This window comes from Varroa destructor, unplaced genomic scaffold (genome assembly GCF_002443255.2).
Source record: "Varroa destructor unplaced genomic scaffold, Vdes_3.0 BEIS01000003.1, whole genome shotgun sequence".
NCBI classification, from domain to species: domain Eukaryota; kingdom Metazoa; phylum Arthropoda; class Arachnida; order Mesostigmata; family Varroidae; genus Varroa; species Varroa destructor.
The window spans coordinates 55,357,620-55,381,602 of NW_019211456.1; the positions used below are offsets into that span (position 1 = coordinate 55,357,620).

Consider the following 23,983-nt stretch of genomic DNA (forward strand, 5'->3'; position numbering starts at 1 on the left):
GCCGGCATCCTAATAAAAGAATCGCTCATCTTTGCCATCTATTAGCAGTGTAAATCGGATTTCCTTTTTATTATTAATTAAGTATATACGAATTATAAGATTTGTGTTATTATGAATTAAAAGAATTTCGTTCCGTATATGTATTTATGGAATATCTGACACGGAAAAATAAGTGCTAAAGCCTCGTTTCCAATTGGGGATTAGTTTTGTTCCAATTTCTTTAAGAATAGACCAAATATCATGCCGTATTACTTTCTGATCCATCAGGGTGTTCCCGTAATGGTTACGTGTTTGACTTTTCTTATACGCGCTGATATAATGGGACCGATATAGGTTTTTTGTGTTTTCCTTTAAGAGGGCTTCGCTAATGCTGCTTATGCACAACTGATCCCAACAGAGCCGTATCTATCCAGTGACCGTGGAATTTATATATAACAATTCTATTCCGCTAAAACGCAATCAGGAGTTCACTGGTCTGCGTTGCAAGAGACCTGGAGAAAACATTGTGTGGTTTAGACCGAACAGTTGTTCAACATTGCTTGTAAACTTGTGTGGTAAATAAAGTTAACGAGATTTATCAAAGTTTGCTTTATAAAGTTGTTCAGGTATACTGTGTATACAGTACAGGTATACTATATATAAGAACTATTGTGGTTCGAAGTCCCTGAATTGCCAACGTGCAGCGAAAGGCACCTTCAGTTGCGCTCTTAAAGTTTCCAAACAGCATAACGAGACCATCTTCATACTTTTAAGGTTATAAAGCAGCAGAAAAAATACTTTAGGATTATACATTTATGTTACCCTTGATAGCAGTGACAGCCATTGTAACTAGGCACTTTTGTTATTAGGTAACTTGAAACAGATCAGCCCTCATTCGTAGTGAATGGATCATTGTTATTAAGCAGCAAATCAGACTGTAGAACTTTTTTCTAGGTCCCGCTGACCATACAAACCTTGCCTTTCTAATGGATCTTCGTAGTAACGCTGAACTTCAAGTTATTATTCTAGGTAGTTCTTTTAGTACGCAGACATTTGTATATAGCGGCATGTTTAATATATTAAGTTGTTACATGCAAGTTTGGCAAACTTCCAAATCGAATAACTCTTAAAAGCTAGAATGATGATTTTTTACAACGTATAACAAATGCTCTCCTTTATTTTTTACACACATAGCTTGGCGCTGTGCCAGTCTCTGGATTGCCATATGCTTATCATTCGTTTTTTCTTATGTAATTTCTCTATTTATGACCTTTAGAAATAGCTTAATAGTGGGATGCGCTTGTCCTTCAACTGCTTCAATTAGGACACGGAAAGCCCAGTGATCACACGGATTTAAGTCAGCAAAGTGAGGGGGTTGAAGGCAACGTTGGATATTTCTTGGCTCAGTCTGGGAAGCAATTGAGCTGTCATCAAATAGCGTGCCTACACTTCATGAACAACCTGAGATAGTGGCCATAGCATTCTCTGTTTTATTTTTGACGAAAATGTCACAGTAACATTCACTCCTAATGTCCACTGTAAGTACTACCATCACCTTACGTTCGGATCTATTCGGCTTTTCCACTGAACTTGATTCCTACTCAGGAAAACGCCATCCTGTCTGATCTTTCTACCGCTAGCGGCAGAGACATGATTTACTCCAGGCTGGTTTTTTATCGATTGAACGTCCGTGAATCTGATTGCGGCAATACGTTTTTATTCTTCTGGTTTCAACATTTCGTCACCTTCTCGCTGGTCTTCAACCCGCCAGTCTCTGTTCTTCAGACGTTTGCGCCATTCACGTAGTGCGCTTTTGCTTAGAGCCCCCTTATCTATTACGTTCACCAATCCTAAAATGAATTTCCGAGGAACAAAAACTTGATCAATCAGCGTTGATTTTCAAAACTAAAGAATATTTTTCCTTCTGAACTAATTTCTCGTCAAGTAAATTCAACCGATTTCAACGCGTAAGTTTCTAAAAAACTCGGGTATTTTCCGGTCAACACTCGTTTGCTGGCGGCACGCGGTTCAACACTCTAAATTTCAAGGTCGCTTGTGACATCCTAATAGTTTCGAATTTCTTGGATGGTATATATATATATATATATATAATTTAATTTAATTATAATATAATAATATATAAACACAAGTAAAAGAAATAAAAATAAGAAACATTTGTTGCTTCATCCACAACCTCCAATAAAAAACAGTTACATTTATGAAGACTTCTTTGAGTATATACTGTTACAGTTCCCTCAACAGCAGCTTGATACTATGCTTCTAAAAAAGGTAAACAAATTTGTAATAACCTAATATCACCCTGTATTATTTTATATCACTGTGATATGGTATTATAGGAATGTTTTCGTTTTTTTCCAGAAGCGGTCCTGATTTATGAGGATTCTTTGTTGTCCAGATTTAACTTCAACTTTATAATTTGGATTAAAATATTTCCTCGTATTCGTGTTTAAAATTATGCATCGACTATTTTCCGATATTTCTAATTTAGTATCGTATTAACCTTGCGCTACTTGTACCTTGCCATCCAGGTCTTTTGGGATACTTTATCGTTGCCCAGCGACTTCTTTTATTCAGCAGTCGTTTAGTTTCGGTTTAGTAGTCGGTGAGGCGCTATGTTTAACAACATAGTTTTTAGCGTGATTATACTGTTCTATCGAGAACTGATTAGAAAATGGCCTGAGAAATGCATATAAAGAGTATTTACATATTGGCCGCGCGCAGGAAGTGCTTATAAATTTAAGCGGTATTTACATCCCAATCTATTTCAAGCGGTTCTACTAATTACAGTTATATCTGATCCAGTACTTTTACTTTGCATATTTACTGTTGTATATAACCATACAGGTGTTTTATAATTAGCGTTTACAGCATTTGTTATACTTAGATTTTGTTTACTAAGCAATATCAAATTTCTACAAATTTTAATACTAGTAACTAACTGCCCTGATAGTGTGGTCAAATGAGTTCAATGACTTGAACTCACTTTTCTCTATGTACGTATTTAATACAGTTATATTATTCGGTTCTTGAAATTATTCATAAATATTTATGAAGCAATGTTTTCTTTTAAAATTCTCATTTTTGAAAACGTAGTTTTTTGGCGTGATCTATTTAGAAGTACCTATCGTGTTTTTTCCATCCATATTAGGGCATTCTGCGCATGGAATCCTGCATATCTTTATATTATAGTTTTCAGTAATTTCTTTCTGACTCAACGTCGTTGATCGCTGAATCGACTAATTGCATGAATTGTTTTGGATGAGTGTGTAATCTAGTATCTAACCTTTTCGTCTAAGTACTTCAGAGTTACTTATTTTGTAAGCTTATATTAAGCCAGGCTTATAAAAACATTTGTATCCTTCTTCAGCCGTCTAATGAAAACAGTTGTTGACTTGACGCGGATATTTATCAAATGTAAAGTTTACATTTAACATTACATTACTCGCTTTAAACAACATGTACGTTCTCGAAGTAACTGATCATGAGCTATGACCAAAAAGGGAGTTCATCATATGGCCGCGACGTGCGTGTTTAGACTATTGTAGTAGTAAATGGGAACTGTCTTGTTCCAAACACGCCTTGTCCAGTTTGTGAGTCATGAAAGTTTTTTTTGTTTTCGCTGTATGATGTTACACTTTTTTTTGGCAAGGACGCCCTCATATTCAACCGACGGATTTTTGAACACCTGCAGAATCATAAAAGAATGCCAGGATAGTTCTATGAAGTCTTTTTGTTTTTCTGTTGTTCGGCTAGATATAGATAGAATATACGAACTTGTTTTTCGCTGAAACATGGAAATCCACGACAAGCTTGAGCAAGCCTGGCTTTACACAATCAACTGCGACAAGTTTATTAATAGTGAGGTGGACCTATACTAATCATCTATACGATACACAAAAAACTTTCAGATTAAAGAGGACTAGCATTTTAAGCGTTTTGTGGCTGGTTACCGTCAAAGGCTTCTGCGTCCTCTCAGAGATGAACTCGCCGAGAGCATGTTTCCGTGCGTTAGCGTAATTTCTAAATAAGTAAAAAAATTAGTTTAGTGGAATTCGCTTTCATTAACCCGAAGCGAGTATGCCATAACCAGCGGGCCTTCCTGACAGAACTCATCGCCGCGGTCATCTGCAACATCAACCTCAAGCCTCAGGTTAGTGACATAGCGCCTAACGATAATTAGGATTTACTGGAGATGATGTCTGCTAGTTCTATAAATAAGATCGTCTATATATAGGGAAATATTTACTAGAAAATTACGCCTTCTAATCTTACTAAGCAGCTCGCTGATTAGACGTGAACAAAGGTTGTTACATAGGGTAACATATGTGTTTGTTCGAAAAAATTAGGTTCCCTCACACCATATCAATGGTCATTTCATTTAGCTGCAGCTTCGTTTTGCTTTCGAAAAGGTCCAACTTATTTTAAGGCAGTTCCGCCTGGGCTAGAGCTAAAGAAGCGGAGCTTCGGTCGTGGTCATAGCGGATGCACATCGGAAGCCGGCATGTGCTGCATGTATGAATATTTCGCATCAGTGCAAGCTGGTTTTCTCCCATGAAGGTTTTAATGCCTGACTCTCAATTATATAATAGATATGTACAAAAGATCAATATTAAATACGCTCAGGTGCTGACACAGCAGATTGCGCCTTTAACAGAGTTGAAATGAAAATTCAGAGCGGAAAATTGATCTATAGTATGTTTATTTTGGTAACCGCTTACTGTGAAATGAGATATGGGGGTACATGACTCAATACAGAGCCTTTAAGCACATAATACAACATTCGTTTAAGTTGAGAGTGCTAGACGTAGTCTACCTAGTCCTGTCATTTTGGATACAATGTGCTAAACAGCCAAATCAACGTTCTGATCAAAACCCATTGTCAAATAAATGTTCTGCGGCGGTTATGATTCTTCATGATAATAGCATATCATTATTCTAGCAATTTAACACCGTCATTAGAAATTATCATGCTTACAGAATAAAAACCTCAGCCAAGACCAATGCTTTATTTTTATGAGAAACATACGTTTCGGGTAAACTGTTTAAAAAAGATCGGTCGAAAATAATTTATTGGAAAAAAAGCATTGTCGGCTTCCAAATGTTTATTTTAACTCTCTACTATTTGTCTCCTGTAAATATGCTGTTCCGTACGCAGTGTTTTACTTCGAGTTTACACTACAAAGGTGGATATTCTCGGCTAAAAGAACGTCACCTGCTCTATTTTGCGTTTCGCCAAGTTCGAAAAGCTGTTAAGGCAGCCCAACGTTCTATGCCGTCCGTGTACGGTGTGGAAGTCAAGGGTGCCTTATAGAATTCAATAATGACGTCTTAAGGAGTCTGAGCTGAAATCCGCATCATTGCATGTTAGGTATTGAAATCCCAACCTTGACTATAACCTAGACAAAAAAAAGTTAGCCAAACGAAGTCTATTACGATAGATGTAAATGTATGAACCCACTGCCATTTCTGAAGCACAGCGCCCGCAACCGAAGTTTTAGTCACTGCCACGAAAAGTTAACTGGCTAATAAGAACGTTTGTTCGTAAATATCCTAAGCTGCATATATAATTGTATTCGGCATGTGTCGAGCTTTGTATAGTAACCCTTTCTGGTAGGTTACTATTGACGGCTATGGTGGATCTTTAAAATAGCGATAAAAAATTATACGTTTTTCGGAGGAAATCTTCCCTCATCAAGGCTTGAGTCATTTATTGTTTACTATTAGCCCTGGAGAGGACCTTAACGACACGGCCACACTTACAGAAGATCAGACACACGTAAACAGCCTATCCGTAAAGTCCATTTAACCGACATAATGTGTTGGTGAAAATGGTCCTCGGGCTCAACCGCCAGGTTCATTAATAGATAGGAGGAAAATTTTTATTGTTAATTCGAAAAAAAATATACAATAAAAATCGTTGTTTTTGCACTAGTTTACCTTGTTGACTAAATGTTGACAAAAAAAACTTTAGTTCATCCAGCAGCTAATCGATGTTGTTTATTTCACTGAAATGAAAACAATTTCCCATGCAGTAACGATCATAAGCTTTAGATTCAACGTAGTTTTCATAGGATCTTTTTCAGTTTATTTTTTTCTATCTAAACCATGTATCAACCAACCTATAGAAATTCAGCAGGACGACATGTAAACGCATTTTTGCAGAACCCTGATAATTTACTGATAATAATAGCAAATCAATTTTATACATGTAATTGACAAATTTGAAAAAGTAATTAATTGTCTTCTATCAAGCGTTTGTTGTATCGGACTTTAAATATGAAATGGCTGTAAACTTGTAATAAGATGTTCTATAGTTGTTATTATCATATATATAATCCTTCACATATAGCAATTTCATCAGAGATCAATGAAAGACACTTGAAAATAACAAACATGTAATCTTATAAATTATGTTTATTATAAAGCATTGTACAATACATTGGCACTTAATCGCTTTGAGACATTTTCATGTTTCGTGTTCGCTTTGCGTTCTAAGTTCGCTAGTCGAGATCAGGAATCAAGAGAAGAAAAATCATTTGGATTTTCTGTTACGAGATTTAGGCAATTTTTGATTCGACTTACGTTTATTTTACTTTGTCTCTTTGTTTTTTCACCCGATTCCATGTACCAGACAAATATGCCTGCAAGCTTTGATGGTATATCCATTTATCATGAAATCGTAAATTGTTCGTTAATTATGCCCGCATAGAATACGTCTGTTATCGATTTTTTCAATTGTTAATCGATGTACCACTTTTATCAAGCGTATATAAATGCCTCCATTACTCCCACATAACCTGTATATGTTCGGAAGCAGTACATAAACGCTATTTATATATATATATATATTAGAGCGGTTATTAATAAACGCTTGATGTAACCTTTAAACCAATATCGTCGTATCCAGTTATTACTAACGGTGATCAGGAACTTCTAATTGACAACTTTCTATGAAGAGTACTTTACCTGCCAATTTCAACGGTAACAAGTAAACACTAAACTAAAATTTGGCTATCGAGATTCAATTAACGATATGAGCTCTAAGTAGTATAGAGCGTCTAATTTCTGATGGATTTTTTTTTTAGAAGCAGTTAGCATGCGCAAAAATCTAGCAGCACATGCGTGTTGGATAAAAATTAGAACATTATTCATTATTCGGATTGTATAGATCGACTACACTGACGATACTTAACAGTTTTATTTTCCTGAACTTGAACCAATGATGACTTCCTTTAACCGAATCACATACTTTTTGAAATAAAGCGGATACTTCCCAGATCAAAATGGGCACCTCGAAAAATACGTTTGAAATATTTTTGCAGAGAAATATTGTAAAGGCATACTTGCTTACTCGGTAGAATTTCTCATTATGTAACATAATAAATACTCATTTCGCCTTGAAAACTATTCGATTAAGATTTGATTGAGAAATGTCTGACTTGGTTTTTAGAATAAAAGTAGCTTAAGAAATAACTTGATCTATAAGGGGAGAGGCAAGTTCTTGCCTTATTTTTAACTTGTTTAGCTCAGTTTGTTTTAGCAGTAGTAGTTATTTATATTAATATTATTAATGGTAGTATTCTTGAATAAATAAACAACAGTAAATAAAATTGTATAAGAGTGCGATGAAAAAGTTTTCCATGTCTTGTTCTTTCCCCACCTCCAAAACGAATGTAAAATGCATTGGTCTTGCATCTCTCATAGCATTGAATTTACGCAGAAATACAATGCTCAACTTTACAGTCTTCGAATATTACTGTTACCTTCAATAATAACTTGTCACTAATACCGGTCCATTTAAAAATAAAAAAATATTTACTATTAATGTTACGTTATCAACAGTTTCAATATATACAGGCCACCATGTGGTATGGTATGTGTTAGCAATGGGTGAGTCTCTGCATCTAACCTTTCCTCTAGGCCAAAAAACTGCCTATGTCTCCTAAAATATGCTTTGTCTATTTAACTTTTCCTTGATTTTGTGGTTATATCAAAAGTGAATCAAACTTTTTGTACTCATAGGTTATGTCCTCCCCAGGCTTCAAATTATAGGTTGAAAACGCGATATTTCAACTACTACACTATATAACAACCTAAAATGGCATTATAACAGTTAAATGGCAGAAAAGAATACGTAGATCGCAAATAGCCTAATAGTAGGTAGCCGTTCTGACATCGCCTATAGAGGCAGTGCATAATTGGCAACTAAGTGAACGCGGCGATGATAACGACCAGGAATGACGCTTTCATTTGATTATTATCCGTATTCTAACGTTCAGTTCTCTGCTACCTTTGGCTGCTTCTTTACCTCCTCTAGCGTGAAGTGGCGTTTATGTCAAGCGACCTATCAACCAGCGATTCGTCTTCTATGTGGATTTTTTGCACACTACTCGCGCCCACATCTCGGTTGTAATTCTTTACCATAAATTTCGCTAACTACCTGTCATGTACAAGGACATTGTGCATGCTCTTTGTATATATATATATATATATATATATATATATATATATATATATATATCGTATGAAACACATATTGTGTGCTTGCTATATAGGCTTAATAGATTGGCCTTTTAGGACCTAGTAACGATGTTCATCTCTAGGCACGGTCTCGACAGTATGATATCCATTCTTAGTTCCTCGCTCATCAATCGGTTCACCGGGACGTCTTCGCCGGAAAAAGCCCGCCTATAACAGTTGAGCCAAAGAAAGTAAAGCTGAAGACGTTACTACTTAAAACAGACATGCAATAATTATTTGCTGCTGTTAGTAATGACCAAATTTAACGACGCTACGTTTATGTTTTACGTATTATCCGTATACACTAGCTGGACATCTGCAGTTAAGTAAAATAGCTTCATAATTTCAGTAGGATTAGAAAAGAGGTGTACCCAGTTTGAAAAACAATCATAAGTATTCATTACTGTATCGGCTTTATGGAGATTCTCTCTTAGTATATCAATCCACCAGTTGCCAAAATCCTGCTCTCAATATCGTACTGATGATCTGCAAATTCGATCCTGGAAGAAAGATCTTGGTAAATCCTTGACATATTTCGCATTAGCTAGCAACAGGATCTAATGTATGGAAGTTTACAGCCGCGTGCCAATATTACATTAGCCGTACTTGTCAGTGGAAAACTTTCTGTTTGGCTTTGATGTTTTACTATTATTTGTGGCTGTTAAGCTCTGGGGTTTAACGAAGCTGGTCCTGAGCAAGTTATTTCATAGCACCCATTTTATCTTATGTGGGCAAGTGTTGGCAAGGGTAAAGTGTATGTCAAATAGTAGATAATATCGGTTACAGCGTTAGCGTAAGATAATTTCCCACTATTTTCTGGTGTCTGCCTCTAGAGCTAAATTCCGCGGAATTTTTTTAGCGGACCGTTGGCCACAAAGTGGTACGATTACGTAGCATAATCAAAAGCTTTTTATATTTTGCAGAGTTCGATTTTACGGTCCGTGTGCGCGTCTCACAGACTTCAAACCTTTCGCACAGTCAGTTGTAAAGATGCTAACAGTATGGTTGATCGTGATAGAAATGATTTTTGTTAAAATTCCTGGGTGATTTAAGCTACCGAATTTTGAACCGCTTACTCCAAATAAAAATTCGCTTCAGTTTAAAAGATGACGAATACACTAGGGAATTACTTCCATATTGAATAATTTCATGAGTTTCATAAAGGATCCTACCGCAAAAGCTTTAAACAAAGAGGATGTAAATAATGGTAAAGCCAGAAAATGATCCAAAGCAGAGGTCTCGACGGCATGTCGTAATTCGGTTTTTGTTATTAATAAGAACAAACAACTTTTATGAGGAGTTCATCATTTGCATTTTGCTATTTTAGTTTAAAAATGTCTGTGACGCTCAGGTTCAACTTAGGTTAGATAAAAGTCGAGTTTTTGATATTCATATAAAATAAAGCCCTGTGTATAAGACGACTGCCTACTCCGAGATGAGCCGGTGCAGCACGGTTATGTACCTATGATTTGTGTTGATTAATCACATACGTTATGGTGCATTTCGTCGTTTGGGAAAAATCCTCCGAAGCGCATACCTTATATAAGCACCAAACAAGCAGTGCAAGTAGCAGGATGCCGATGATTATCGCAAGGACAATGATCCACCAGGGAATGCCTGGAGCCACCAATAAATCCTCTGCTACAGCGGTCGTTTGCACGTAGAATAGTTCATGCGGCAGTTCCGATTGCACGTCGAAGCGTAGCTTGATCGGTTTCACCACAATCTTTGAGGCAATGCTCACTTGGTCCACTCGCATTTTGGCTACTGTCTGTAGCCAAAGCCGCGAATTCACGGTTACGATGACAACGTCCGACGAGGTAAAATTTCGTACCTTCATGCCAGAATGAAAACATGGACAACTCATTAATAATTTTATTAACAAAAAGTTAGAGAGAACTGACGCTACACTTCCTTCCGTCTGTTATATTTACGCCATTGAAATTATAAACAAAGAAAAGCTTTCAGTTTAATTGAGTACCAATTTATTCTCTTATCAGAAATTCACTTCAGGGATACAGCAAGATGTGTCGCTTTATCAACGACCTCTTCAGTTAACCTTGACACGGTTTAGTAGGGATATGGGTGGCCAGACATCGTGGAGAGTACATACTTGACAGCGAAATTGTCCACACTTCGAGGGTTGACCACAGCTGATGTCATCAAGAAAACGGCTAATATCTCGAGGAGTTCGCCGTTGACTTTCGGTAACGAGAACTAAAACGGAATATTTTAAAAATGCGCCAAAAAATAATGTTCAACAAAAACCAAATACAGTAATTAGCACGTCATACGAACCAAACCCATTGTTATTGAATCAGTTCACAATAAATAAAGTAACAGCTATATTCCTATATTTACAGTAGCTCGTACTATTATATTTTTTACGTGGCAACTAACATATTTGTCAGGCACATCATTGACTCAAGATTATACTACCCACCTTTATTGGCGTTGAAGTTAATATGATCTGTGGATTCGCAAGAAATTAAAGCCGGTCTAGATGCTTTAAACTGAGGCCGTTCGAGAAGATACAATAGAGGCTCATTATCCGGATTGTGCGTTGGCCAAACTAAATAGATATCGGCTAAATCAAGGTCATGGCCTCTGTTTGTGATCTGGTAGACATGTTGAATTTCGGGGCCCACTTCAAGGTCTGTTAGCACTTTTCGTGAGGTATCCACAGACGATGCGTTATAGAATGCCTCCACGGGATCAGATTTACTGAATGTATCAAAAACAGGTCAGCAAATCATGTAAATAAAGTAAGCGAATGGTTCTGCAATTGTAACAGACTTGGTCTTGTCTTTAAGGGTATCTTAAGTTTAGGCAGCTAATAGATCATTTGTAATAGACTTGAACGAAGAGATACGGCATTTTCACAAAGTGAGATAGCCAATTTGCTTTCTTTGCCCTATTTAAAATAAATGAGTAAAAAAACTATTGATTTCCGCGAACTGACATTGCAAAGTTTTTATATATTTGCATTTTGACGGGAATCAATATACAACCTCTTTTTATAATATAGAATGCGAAATTAGAAGATCTACATACACTACTAGTATTTTTCAAAAAGATTTTCTCGGATCCTACTCCTATATATGTGTATGACTAAACAACCTATTTTTGATCCTACCTCGCTTGTCCGATCTAACGCTCGGCTGGGTCGGCAGTATATCTATTAAAAAGAAGGAGTTTTTCTTATGAATAGAAACAAGCCACAAATTGTGAGGATGAAAGAAGGAGGTATCAATGCTTGTTCAGTTGTTACTTTAATGTGACTCACCCGGAGATGACGACATTAATCTTGACCTTAACTGGCAAAGTAAATGTGATGACGTTGTCAGCTTTCGTATTCCCCTGTTCATCGTTTGTCGAGTTGAGAGCCGCCGAAAACTCGAACGATGTTACCGAGGGCACATGTTTATTTGCAGCAAAAATCATCCGGAAGTTAAGCTGCACTCAACATAAAATCAAGACAAAAACGTGCTTGTACAGCCAGATACGAAATATATACGTATATATGAGACTAATTTTTACACTTCCCAGAAAATATATATATTTATACTTTGATGACAATTCTAAAAAATGTGTCTCACACAAACAGAATCATTTCGTTTAACAACTCATAGGGGCTATCCTTAATAGAATTTTTTTTTTATACTCTACATTTCCCATCTTAAGTGACTATTTTTGAAGCGAGATGGTGCTTTCGGCACTAGGCTGTATATATTTTTCGGTATTTAGCTTACACCAACAATGAATGAATATTGACAAAAGAGTTTCACACAACTTTCTTTAACGTATACAAAAATGATGCGACCTATATGTTTGGTGTACTCACGCTATCGCCAGCCTTTAGCGGGTTGTCAAGGTCACATAGGACATGCTGATAGAATGCCGATACGCGTTTAGCTCCTGAACACGTAACTGGATCTTGGCGATTATCCTTGTCAACTTTGACAAAGTCCAAGTCATTGTGGAACGTAAACAACATTTTGGTATTGTAAGCGTCCTCACCAGCGTTTGAAGCCGAAATTTCGACTGCAAACTGGCGCGTACTCCCAACTTCGAACTCCGTGATATTCCTATATTCAGAACAGAGTAGCGATTAGTGTGTACCTGTTCTAGAAGCTAACGTTAAAGCTAATGTGCAAGTAGAATAATTATCGGACCAATGTTGCAATTCCAGACAACCTGTAGACGATGGTTATTTTTTAATATTTTAGTTTCAATACTGCAAGCGATATATACAAATAATATGTCTTAATTGACATGCTGCCCATAATAGACGTTTGTAAGATACATGGGAATGGAACTTTTGAGGCGTAAGTTAGCACGATTTGTGGGTAATAATCAGATTTTATTGTCTAAAGTGAGTATATATTCTGTAAAATAGACACACTGCGTATCGTCTATTTTGAAGGTTGCCAGTGATAATGCTGGTTCCAGTAATCCCGAGAAGAACTTTTATATTCTAATGCGGAAAATCCACTATAAGAATTTCAATTAAAGAGTTTAAAGAATCTTGGAAAGTTTGCAGGAATTTGCTTGTTTAGGGTTCTGGGACGTTTGTGCGCAAACTCGTAACTATTCTAGCCAAGCTGTCGCTTTTTTTTTTATCTCATCTGCTCTAAGACTCTGGCGTTCTGTCCTTTCAAATGTAAGTCCACCAAACTTTATTGTATTCGAGCAAGACCCCTAAAACTTAAGAAGTGTTAACGCATCAGTTACGTTATCTCCTTTCACTATTTAAAAATCTTACGTGAATCTAAAGCACAAGGACTTCGAGAAGATTAGGGGTAAGAAATAGAAAATACTTTCGAAGCGAATAAAAGCTGCAACCGTTTGTACGAATACAACAGTTTCTCAGAGATGTCTCCACCAAACATTACGAACAAACTTACTTCATTGCAATTTTTAATCATAAAACCGATATTCATGAAGAATAACATTGTTTTCTAAATTTGGTTCGTATACTTCGTGTATTTTTTAACTTTACTTTTATATCTAACGTTTTAGTCAAGAGTATATTTTGTAAAAGGTTTATATTCGTGAAGTTTAAAGCGTAAATACTTGTATTTCCAAGGCAAGATTTCGGTTACAATCAATATGACCAATAAACATACGGAGCCATGGAGAGTCGAAGGTCAGGTATGCAAACATCGTCCGCGCCACAGTTCTTTTTTATAATGACGGTCGCTTCCAATGGCTGAGTTGTAGACAGAACGGGGGTCAGCTCCGCTGTGTAATCCTGAAACTAGATACAATAATAAATAAGACAATATTCTTTAGCAGGTACATATATATATAATAGTAATAAGAACTGAAAAACTTTTGACCGAGTAGGACTAGAATAATGAATTCTTAATATGTGTTAGAGGTATTCTCCCTTATTTCTTACACATTCGACCAAGCTTCTACACAGCCATATACGTACCATTCGCGTCCTTATATGTAATTTCCGTAGTTATGGCTTTACGAAGTGAATCAATAGTGGGATATGTTTGCTTATTAGTTGCCCTTTTTAGGACATGGAAAGCGCCGTAACGACGCGCATCTAGATCGGGAGAATAAATGAGTTAAAGTCAATGCCGGACATGCCTTTGCTCAATTCAGAAAATCATTAAATCATATTACCATTAAATAATCAGACTGCGTGCTTTCGACTGCCATACACACAGTTTATATGTCATCGGAGAAATTCTAGATAGCGGGCTGCATTGATTGTTTCAATTTCCTGTGAGTACCTTATTGTAGCAGATGCCCTTAATGCCCATTACAACGGCTACCCCCATGTTACGCCCGAACCTATTTGACACTGCTACTCCATTCAATTTCTCTCCAAAATAAAGTCGTTCTTTTGCTTAGTCCCTCTTAGACTGGAAGTAAAAATTGAACAGTGCCTTGTCTACGCATGCCCTAGATGTTTTTTTTTGTTAATTAAGATTTCGCCCATCACATGTGAAACCATACGCATTTCTAGACAGCCTGAACTCAATTTACTAAAATCCATTTGTTATTCAAATATTCGTAATTACAATATTTAGGTTATAATTTTATAACACGTTGCATGTAAAATGCGTGTCTTGGCCGACAGGGCTTTCAGACTCCGAGCACTGCTTACGTGAAACGCCATTTCAATTGTGGTGATCCGTTTTTGTCCTTCCAATGCAGACATCCGATCACGTCGTCGGTCTTCACCACTTCAATCTAAGTTCACGAAAGGTTTGCATCGTTTACGTACATGGCTTTAACTTAAAGCCTTTTTTCCTAATGTCTTCATCTATCTTCGACGAATTTCCGCAGTGCTGCGGTCTACAAAGAACAAAAACGTTGATTTTCTAGACTAGGTTCTTCTTGAAGCTATTTCTCCTTTAGTAAACTTAGCGAGCTTCCACCTAGAAGTTTCTAAAAGATTAGGGTCAAACCCAGCCAATTCTTGCCCCCTAACCACGCGTAGTTCAAAAGCTATTTAATTTCAAAGTCCGACGTATTCGCTTGTAACAACCTAATATAAAATCGTTCAGTATAGTAAACGCTAAGCACATGTAAAAAAATAACGCTGTTTTATTTATTTATTTATTTTTTTGAATTCTGGATGTTTTTGCAACTTTTTTGTTAGAATTTGAAATTATTCTTTCGAATGTCACCACTCGGGCTCTTTGCGGGCGGGTGTCCGAGCTCTTAAAAATTATGAGATTTAATAGGTCTAGGATTATGGATACGAGTTCCATCTTGGGACTGCAACGGTAAGACAACCCGCTGTACAAACCTTGTATTCTGTGAGCGATTTATTACTAAAAGTAGTATAAGAAATCGTTGGTTCTTAAAATCCAGAGAAAGAAATTTTGAACTCGAAAGTGAGTTTTGTTGAACATTCCCGGCGAAAGCGAATGACGAAGTGTTGAAAGCGAACCCAAGATCTCAGAATGCACAGGTCTCTGCTTTGGTGCTTGTAAAAATAACATACCTTTGTTCACTTCGATCAAATGAATAACGTAAAAAGATGGGAGAAATGGGCGCTGTATCGTTTGAACGAGGATCAGAAAGGAACATGCGAGGATCGACAATAACGAAAAGTTGTGGAGATATTAGAATATAGAGAAGCAACGATGGCCTTTCTTTGCTCTCTCCCAAATCAGAGCATTGAGCGATTACTGCATTGAATTGCGACATATAATGAAAAACTAATCTTTTATGATAATTACAGATGGTTATATTAGTCGGTGGGTGGATGCAACTGAACGGACGGAATATCAGCCTGAATTGAATTCACAACCGCATCACAACCACAAAAGCTTATGGTGTCTTTTTCTGGTCTAATGCGAGTGTTGTCCACCACAGCCTCATGAATCTTAGTTCGTCGAATACGGGTGAGGTTACTGTTAACAGCTGATAAAATTAGTACACAAATGTAAACACTTCCTATTATGCAATAACGCATACCAAAAGGACTACGGTGGCAAAACTACCGGTGTCACACTCGTGTGCGCTTTAACATTCAGCATGCTGCTTAAATACTGCTCCTACAACTTACTGTTTTTTATAAAGTTCTGCCGACATAATAGGGGAGTTATTCAAACCTCAATAACATGTCGAAATCAGATTTCGAAACTCTACTCTTACTATCATTATAAATCGGCAAAAAACTGTTTATGGACCACGTTTTATGTTTACATATAGAATGATGTATAGACAAAACAACTATAAATGAGTTATTTAGCTAAACAAGGCGCACTATCCTTATTCCATATTCAATTTGTCCACTGACATGTCAGTGAAGAACACTGTCCACCTTATGTACTTCTGCTTACCGGATAGCTGTCGGGAGATGATGGCTGCACTAATGCGTAGGCTACGTTCACTCTAATTGGTGACAGTTTGTCAGCTGGATTACGCTGTAAAGTTAAGGTATTAAAATGGTAAAATGGCGTATCGAAACTTTTTATAGTTAATTGAGAAATATGAGAAGAAAGTAAATTAAGAACGATAAAGAACTTCGAAATTACTTACACACCTTTTTAGGCAAATTCGCACTCAAACTTCATAGCAATTAGCTGTAAATAAAAAGTCAATGAATACATCTTACTTTAATGAAGGCCTTTTTCTGGATACATTCATAGTTTCCCCTGCGTACGGTGACAGTTGAATTCAGCAAACGCTCTTGCGTATTTTCGAAGCTTAAGCGCGACGTCCTGCAACAAGAATACGATAATACTTTTTGCCATAACTAAATAAGGAAAAATGCGAGGCAACCGAAATTGTCTGATATTGCACAGCACAAACTAATCTTTACTTTGTTGCCAAAGATCCGTACAGTTCATATATAATGAGAATCAACACGTCTACAGACATAAGCATAGAGTGAGTGGGTGAAAACCACTCAGCTCTGTCTGCTACCAACGAACACCAACTAAAACAAGAGATCTGCAGGTTTATCCAATTCGAAACACTCACTTAAAGAAGGCAAGGTAAGCAACTTTTTGTAGGTCTGTAGAGTTTCGCACTGATTAGGTTGTGCGAAAATAGGGCCGACTGGGCAATTATTGTGCCTCTAGAGACGAAAGTTTTTTCTTTATAGGTTAATTTCGTTGGTCGTAAACCGAGGGTAACCTTCTCTCTTATTTCCCACGCTCTAAAAAGAACGCCATATTATCGTTTAAGAAGACCAAAGCTGTCTTCAGCATCGTCCGTGCTGATATATCATCAAATGTGCATATATTTTTGCAAACATCGTGTCGTGTGAGCGTCGCATGAATCCAATGTGTGTTAGATTGTAGAAGAAGCTATTAGGAGAGAAGTCACCAGTACTGGACGTCACTTCTGTTACTGGTAATATAATTAGTCCTTTACCTCTATACTGGTAAAATAAAATCTACTTGGTAACAAAAGAGGTATGGCACGAATTTTGCAGGTAGCAGGAATTCTCTCTACTACCAAAACTTTTAAAAAGCGGGTTTGTTCGACATGAAACTGTCCCTTATAATGAACATATATAGCACACTTCTTCTGGTCTGCTCAACGCATTTCTTGGAAAGGTTCGCATGAGCATTAACCAAGTACTTCTCCTTTTGAAGTTAATTTCAACGTGCTGCTTCTCATATTTGGCGCCCCGAAGAAACGTCACACCAGCGTTCATAAACGTCGAGGCGGCCGCCAGCATTTTCTGCCCTACGAAACTATGTAAAGTATAACAACTGCAACAGAGTAAATGTCTAATTATTAACTAAATCAGAAAAGTAGACTCACTTTAATGGCATAGCTGCAACGAGATAGAGTTAGTACTGTAATCTCAGATAAACTGCAGCCGGATAACTGTATTTTTGCCAGCGAACTATTGTTTATCGTTGGCAAGGTGAAGCGCCATTCAAATATTTCGTGCGTAATGATGTCTGTTTGACTACATAGTTCCTTTTTAGGTGTTTTAGGAATCCCTTATACATACAATTGAAAAAAAACTTCCTATTAAGTAGATTTTTATAAAATTCAAAAGAAAATAGCAACATGACAGTCAAATATTTACATAGAAAACTATGTAAAGGAAATATTATTTACTATCAGTTGATATGCCTCAACGAGTTGAGTAAGAATGCTATGCATATCCCTGTAGCTAAAATTGATATTCTCTTAAGGCTTCCAATGTAACACCTGCCTTCTCAACGAGATAAGAGGTTGAAAATCTGTTCAAAGGAGCAAGTTTCTATTGGAAACTTAAAAAGGTTGATATGGCGAATTCTATAGTGAAATGTTCGAAATGTTGTGAAATATCGAAAACATTTTTTCTAGTTACTACTTTGTTGGCATCGATTCTTCATATTAGTCGATAAATATCGACAAGTCGAGTAAAAATGCAGCGCATCATTACATATCTAAAAATGATATTTTACCATAAAAAGTGCCAGAAATTGATTATGATAGTTGTTTTACTTATGCGACACTCAAAGTTTTTTTTTTACGAAGAAGTCTATGTAGAGGGGCTCGTCTTAAATACTAATCGAAAGCCCTTTGTAAGCTGAAGTGAAATAATGCAGTACATGTTTATATACCTAATCAGTTTTTAGGCCGAAAATACTATTTAGGAATAAAAAATTGACGCGGTGTGTTAACAAAATGTTGGTGTTAAATTATAATTTATATTAAGCTGGGTGTAACATCAACAAATGGAATTAGTTAAATTAATAAACGTGACGCGTGTGCAAAGCGAAGCTCCGGGGTCCGTCAAGCTTGTACTCTATCTTACTGAATGTCTTGGACACACCAAAAACGCCCCACTGAAGTGGTCCAATTAGCTTGATCCCCTCTGGGTTCATACAGTTTCATGCTGTGAAGATCTGCACAGAGTGTGCGGTCTATGAAGGGATAGTTCTTCGAGAAAAAGTTCGTTTCCCCGTCCTACAAAGTGTAATGTTAATTTGGGCAAACCGACGATTTTTGATGATTCTTTTCCATAACCATTGAGGTTTTACAAAGGCGTTATACTAGAACTTCATTTATTTTTATTAAGCCCTACAAATAGTGCTTAATTTAAGAGAATATATTTGTTTTCCACATTTTTATGATTTAGTTGCAAAAAGGTGATTTCGCCAAAATGTTTCATGATTTTAGTTCATTATTTAGTACATACCTGCACTTTTCTAGAGAGCATTTTTTTTTACAGGAGAGCGTAACAGTAATTTAATTAATTTGCGAGATTGTTAATAAAAATTTAACTATCTCGGTATATATGACTCATATTCTTAAATTGGGAGAATTCATTTAATTCGGGAAATAGGATAAACACAACAGGGTACTGATGTTACAAGACTGTTCCAATTGGAGAGCGGGAACAAATGGAAACGTATAGGTGGTTTGGGGCCTTAGACTGGCGCCGCGCTCACGGCTGAGGATTAATTTCACGTGTGGTTTCACTTTGGCCATTTTCAAATCGAGTTCAGCTATTTTTTCAAACAGCAGGATGCATGCAATACATCAACAGATCGACTGCTATTATTAGGATATTTTAATAGGAAAACGGAATCATTCCGACAATATAAGCAATCATCACCGAAACAGAGTAACAGAACGACTGCATCAAACAACAAAGGTTTAAAGGACCCTGAGTGAAAAACTAACCAGATCAGAGAAATATAATCACTCTTACTAGAGAGTTGCAACAAATAACGGAACTAATACAAGTGGGTTTCAGAAGAACTGCAACCGGATGTTTAGATATGTCCAGAATTGAGATTATGCTAGGTTGGGTATGCCACGATTTAAATATTAGAACTAGCCAATGGGATGACTGCAATGTGGCAGCAGGACTATTCGAGTATTCCGTAGAACAAAATGACTAAATGTTTTGAGTTTTACGTCTGACACGGCCGAGAAGCCTTCGATTAGACGACTGGTTCCTAGTTCAAAATAAACCTCGTGTTCACGCTTGGATACGCTAGGAAGAGGGTTACTATACCGGGGTAAGTGCCACTAGTAGATTGACCTAATTACTGGAATGAAATAGCTGCAATGGTGTAGTGCTATATCTTAAGGGAATCACAACCGTAAAGGTGAAGGTCCACAAACAAACTACACTTTACGTTATCCCGGGTGTAATGCAAATCAAATTCGTTCATATTAGAACAGGCTGATGAGCCAACTGCAAGCAATTAGAGGGTTCGAAGGGCAGAGTAATTGTAGCAGGATAAATATCGATGTATACTGGTTTACGTTTAGACGTGGTGTAACATCTCAAACAAGTTCCTCAATTGCAGAACAGGGCGAAGTTCATGGAACATGTATGTAGGATAAAAGGCTTACTGTCATTTATTAAGCTTTTAACAGATAAATATGGCATTATTAAAATATGTATAGCTCATTCTAAGGATACGATTTATAGTGCGGATCAAATCTTATATATACTATAACTTTTATCGATAAAGATTGTTAATGTATAAACACCTCATATCTGCTTGTTCAAGATATAAAATAAGACAGATTTAAGATATTCGTATTTACGCTATGACCTGTACTGATTAGACGTTCCCTTTGCTTTATCATTTTGTTGATTTAGGCTTTAATACTATCAAAAGCAACAACAGTAATGAGCTGCATAATACCTGGCTTCCGTGTCCAGACTAAATTGGTATCCTATATTGATGGAATCCACATTGGAGGGCGCATCGAATCGAAAACAAAGCTCGAGATTTAAGCTGAAATCGTCAAACGTTATAACGAAACCATTGAATTATTGTGTATTTGTTTTATCTATCGATGCTGTTTTGAATTACATATAGAAGAAAATTAAAACAAAAATATAATGAACAAAGATATGATGACAAAAAAACTCGATTTACTCTTATATCGTCCTAAGCCCGCGAGACTTATATTCATCTTTCATGTAAGCAATACCAATTTTCAACCTGGTAGCACTTAAACGAATGCTCCCTCACCAAGGTAGCGTAGTTCCATCAGGTAAAAGGCATCCTTCGTCTTCTAAACGAATTGCATTGGCATCAATTTTGAACTGTGGTTTAATGTGAATTATTGGTCGACTGCGAAAATACAACGCCTTGTTACTTCCATAAGCGCCGACGAGTAGATCAGGATAGCCGTTCTTGTCGAGGTCTAAGCCGCCACTCAAAGAGAATCCGAACGTGCTAATCTGGCCGCTACGACTAAAATCCGCGGGGCCAAATATCTGAGAAGCTTTAGCAGAAATGCCACTCTTACCCCCGTGATAAATATACACTAAACCGCCATGGTCTCCGTACGGGGCTCCAACCGCGATATCTATTTCGAAGCAAAATTAAACTTTTTAACCTACAGCGACTTTACCACTGAAAATATATTAATTTAAAGGCAGTCGTCAGAAATAATGAGCCACGCACTATAAGTAACTGTCTATGGACTAAAATTACGTGGCTTTGATACATGTATTATCATTATGTGATATCATTTGATCGCATATACGTAACCCAAAGTTTCTGTGACAAGCTGCAATACTGGCTAGTACGTATACAATGTAATATAAAAATAAGAATAATATGTGATGCGGTCATGCTTTTCGCACTGCTACTTCGAATCAATATACGCAATTTCCAAATTATGCTTTCCTTATATCAACATACTGTGATTGCCAAAGTAAAATATCGAATGCTTTCGTCAGCCCACAAGTTAAGAACGCTTTTTGGCAGTATGCATAATAACATGCCAGCTATTATGTATTTAACGATTTTTTTGTATTGCATTACGCTGTTATACGCGTTACTCTATTTCATTAACCACAAAGAGCGTCGTGCGCGCGGCTTGAGTTTAGCGCTAGCACAAAGTATCACTTCGAAAATATTTTCCAACATTTTTTTAAGGTCAGAGTATTTCACTTATTATAACTCACTTACTATATGTCCCAGTGGTCTTTAGGACCTTATGGCGCGTTTTTCTTGTTTTTCTGCTACATGATGTATTGAACATACAAAATCAACATTGAACTACTATTTTTTTTTATTGAGGTCTGAGTTCCGTTGCAGGTCCTATATTTCAAACCTTTAAATCCATCCTTATTAATATCTCCAAGAGCAGCCACCGCGAAGCCAAAACGACCGTTAGGGACCTTGCCTTTCAAAGGTTCTCCTTCGTGGAATTCCAAGGGAGCTTCCTATAAAGTCAAGATCAACTAATGCTCAGTTCACTCAATTGGTGGTAAAAACAGGAATATCTAATAAAGACGTTTGTAATGCCTTTTTCTAAATTTTATAAAAACGCACACTTCGCTAATCTAAAACTACTAGCTAAAAAATAAATAAGTTTTTTTGCAAAATGCTTTGGCAGCACAAAATGCATTTGAACTTATAGTAATTAATACGCTATACAATAATACATATATTTGGTCTAGAATAAGCGTTTTTTTTCTGCTTAAGAGTTATTGGCGCACCGTTGCCAACAAGACCACTTACTTGATAATAGATATGCACACGTCCTTGTTCATGCTCATTGCGGACCTCGAAACTGCTAAAGAGAGGAGCCCCCACGATGATGTCGTCCAGGTTATCACCGTTAAGGTCGCTGACAGCAAGCGCTGATCCGAAGTATGAACCCAGCTGTCCGCCAATAAAAGTTGGTTCTAACTTCGCCAAACGATTCCCGCGCCTCTGGTACATTTCGACACTGCCATTATAGTCGGCCCCTTTAGGAATTCCTAGTAGGAACGCTGGCCTACTATCACCAGTGAACTCGCCTATTGCTGTGGCATAACCCATGAACTGGTCATCGAACCGTATTCCTTTCTTTGGGGTGTGCACAGGATCTTTAGGCTTCGCAATATCAAAAGCATAACCGGCGCCCTGCCACTGGTAAGCACCCACGGCGCCGAGAACGACTTGGCCAGATTTCTAAAAACGACCACAAAGCAGACGTGTTACTATAATTAGCGAATGATTAAGATAATAGTTTTATATGAACTAAAACCTTATCTAAATCACTCTAATATCATTAGTTTCCACTCCAGCTCCAACCAAAAAGTGAGGAAAAAACAAAAGTTAAATGATTAAACTTAAGCTGTTTAACACAGTAAATAAAATGCGGCATACCTTGTCAACGGCAGCGGAAAATCCTGCCTGACACGCTCCCAGTCGGGTGTGGTGTGGAGTTTTCCCTTCGCAAGGTGACAGACGTACCACGTGATTGAAATTACCATTGGCCAGAAAACAATTTCCGATTGGTAATCGATATACAGATGGATCGCCGGAGTAATAATGCTGGTACAAGATTGCGCATGCCTGTAAGAATTGCATTAGAGATATTTCACACAACAAGATTCACCGAAATACAAATCTCACTCACCATAAGAAGACAGCCTAAGACGCTCCGATATTGAATGTACTACTACGAACCGTATTTACTAAAATATATTAAGATATGTAGCAAAAAGTGCCCTTGCTCACTCTAATAACAAATTCTACGTGCGGGTTGATGACCAATCACTATTATGTTCACCCAGCAAAAATACGCATCATTTCTGGTTATGTGTCACTTGCGAATAGTTCGATAAGCTGCAGGTGTAGGCTGTTTGATTTCAACGAACCAAACTTACCAATTTTGCCAAATTTACCAACGAACCAATTTTGTAGGCTAAGAGATTAGGCAGATGAAAACTGAAATACCTGCACTCATTTATTTTTACATTTTTATAAATTTTACAGGCATGGTTATCACATCTTTAAGTCTCTCAAACCTAATATTAGCACTTACCTTGCTAAAATCAAAACAATAAAGAAAACCCGAGTCGCCGTCATAAGTAGCTACCGTACAAAGGAGTCGATTGATTCGACAGTAAATCATTTATCTCTCTCTAAATCATCGTTCGATATCACAAGTTTAGCCTATAGAGAGCATCTGTTTAGTCTACAGTTTAATCATATAGCAGAAAATTATAGTGCTTGACTTGCTGTGCCAACCAGTTGAATACCAGATCGACTATCAAAAGAAC

At 37.0% G+C, this 23,983-nt stretch overlaps 1 protein-coding gene and 1 long non-coding RNA gene across 5 annotated transcripts in view; one reads left to right on the forward strand and one right to left on the reverse strand.

Moving 5' to 3' along the window:
• Positions 1 to 2,847: 2,847 nt before the first annotated feature.
• Positions 2,848 to 23,983, forward strand: part of LOC147757153 (uncharacterized) — a 28,366-nt gene continuing 7,230 nt past the window's right edge. Inside the window, exons 1-3 of one of the 2 annotated variants that reach the window (XR_015323548.1) lie at positions 2,848 to 4,150; positions 15,734 to 17,355; positions 17,601 to 17,706. This is a non-coding gene — a long non-coding RNA (uncharacterized LOC147757153). Of the gene's footprint in view, positions 4,151 to 15,733; positions 17,356 to 17,600; positions 18,710 to 23,983 lie in introns of those variants that run through there. The other variant, XR_015323547.1, reaches the window with a different exon arrangement.
• The window catches only part of LOC111247294 (integrin alpha-8-like), a 45,148-nt gene continuing 27,550 nt past the window's right edge, over positions 6,386 to 23,983 (reverse strand). For all 3 annotated transcript variants that reach the window (XM_022798028.2, XM_086983414.1, XM_022798029.2), the window contains exons 3-16: positions 23,085 to 23,273; positions 22,452 to 22,886; positions 22,042 to 22,153; positions 20,949 to 21,288; positions 20,616 to 20,708; positions 16,613 to 16,718; positions 16,338 to 16,421; positions 13,650 to 13,780; positions 12,365 to 12,608; positions 11,807 to 11,976; positions 10,964 to 11,244; positions 10,634 to 10,737; positions 10,058 to 10,354; positions 6,386 to 8,688 (exon numbers count right to left, since the gene is read on the reverse strand). In XM_022798028.2, the coding sequence (XP_022653763.1) occupies positions 8,581 to 8,688; positions 10,058 to 10,354; positions 10,634 to 10,737; positions 10,964 to 11,244; positions 11,807 to 11,976; positions 12,365 to 12,608; positions 13,650 to 13,780; positions 16,338 to 16,421; positions 16,613 to 16,718; positions 20,616 to 20,708; positions 20,949 to 21,288; positions 22,042 to 22,153; positions 22,452 to 22,886; positions 23,085 to 23,273 (2,694 nt within the window). In that variant the 3' untranslated portion in view covers positions 6,386 to 8,580. The remainder of the gene's footprint in view (positions 8,689 to 10,057; positions 10,355 to 10,633; positions 10,738 to 10,963; positions 11,245 to 11,806; positions 11,977 to 12,364; positions 12,609 to 13,649; positions 13,781 to 16,337; positions 16,422 to 16,612; positions 16,719 to 20,615; positions 20,709 to 20,948; positions 21,289 to 22,041; positions 22,154 to 22,451; positions 22,887 to 23,084; positions 23,274 to 23,983) is intronic.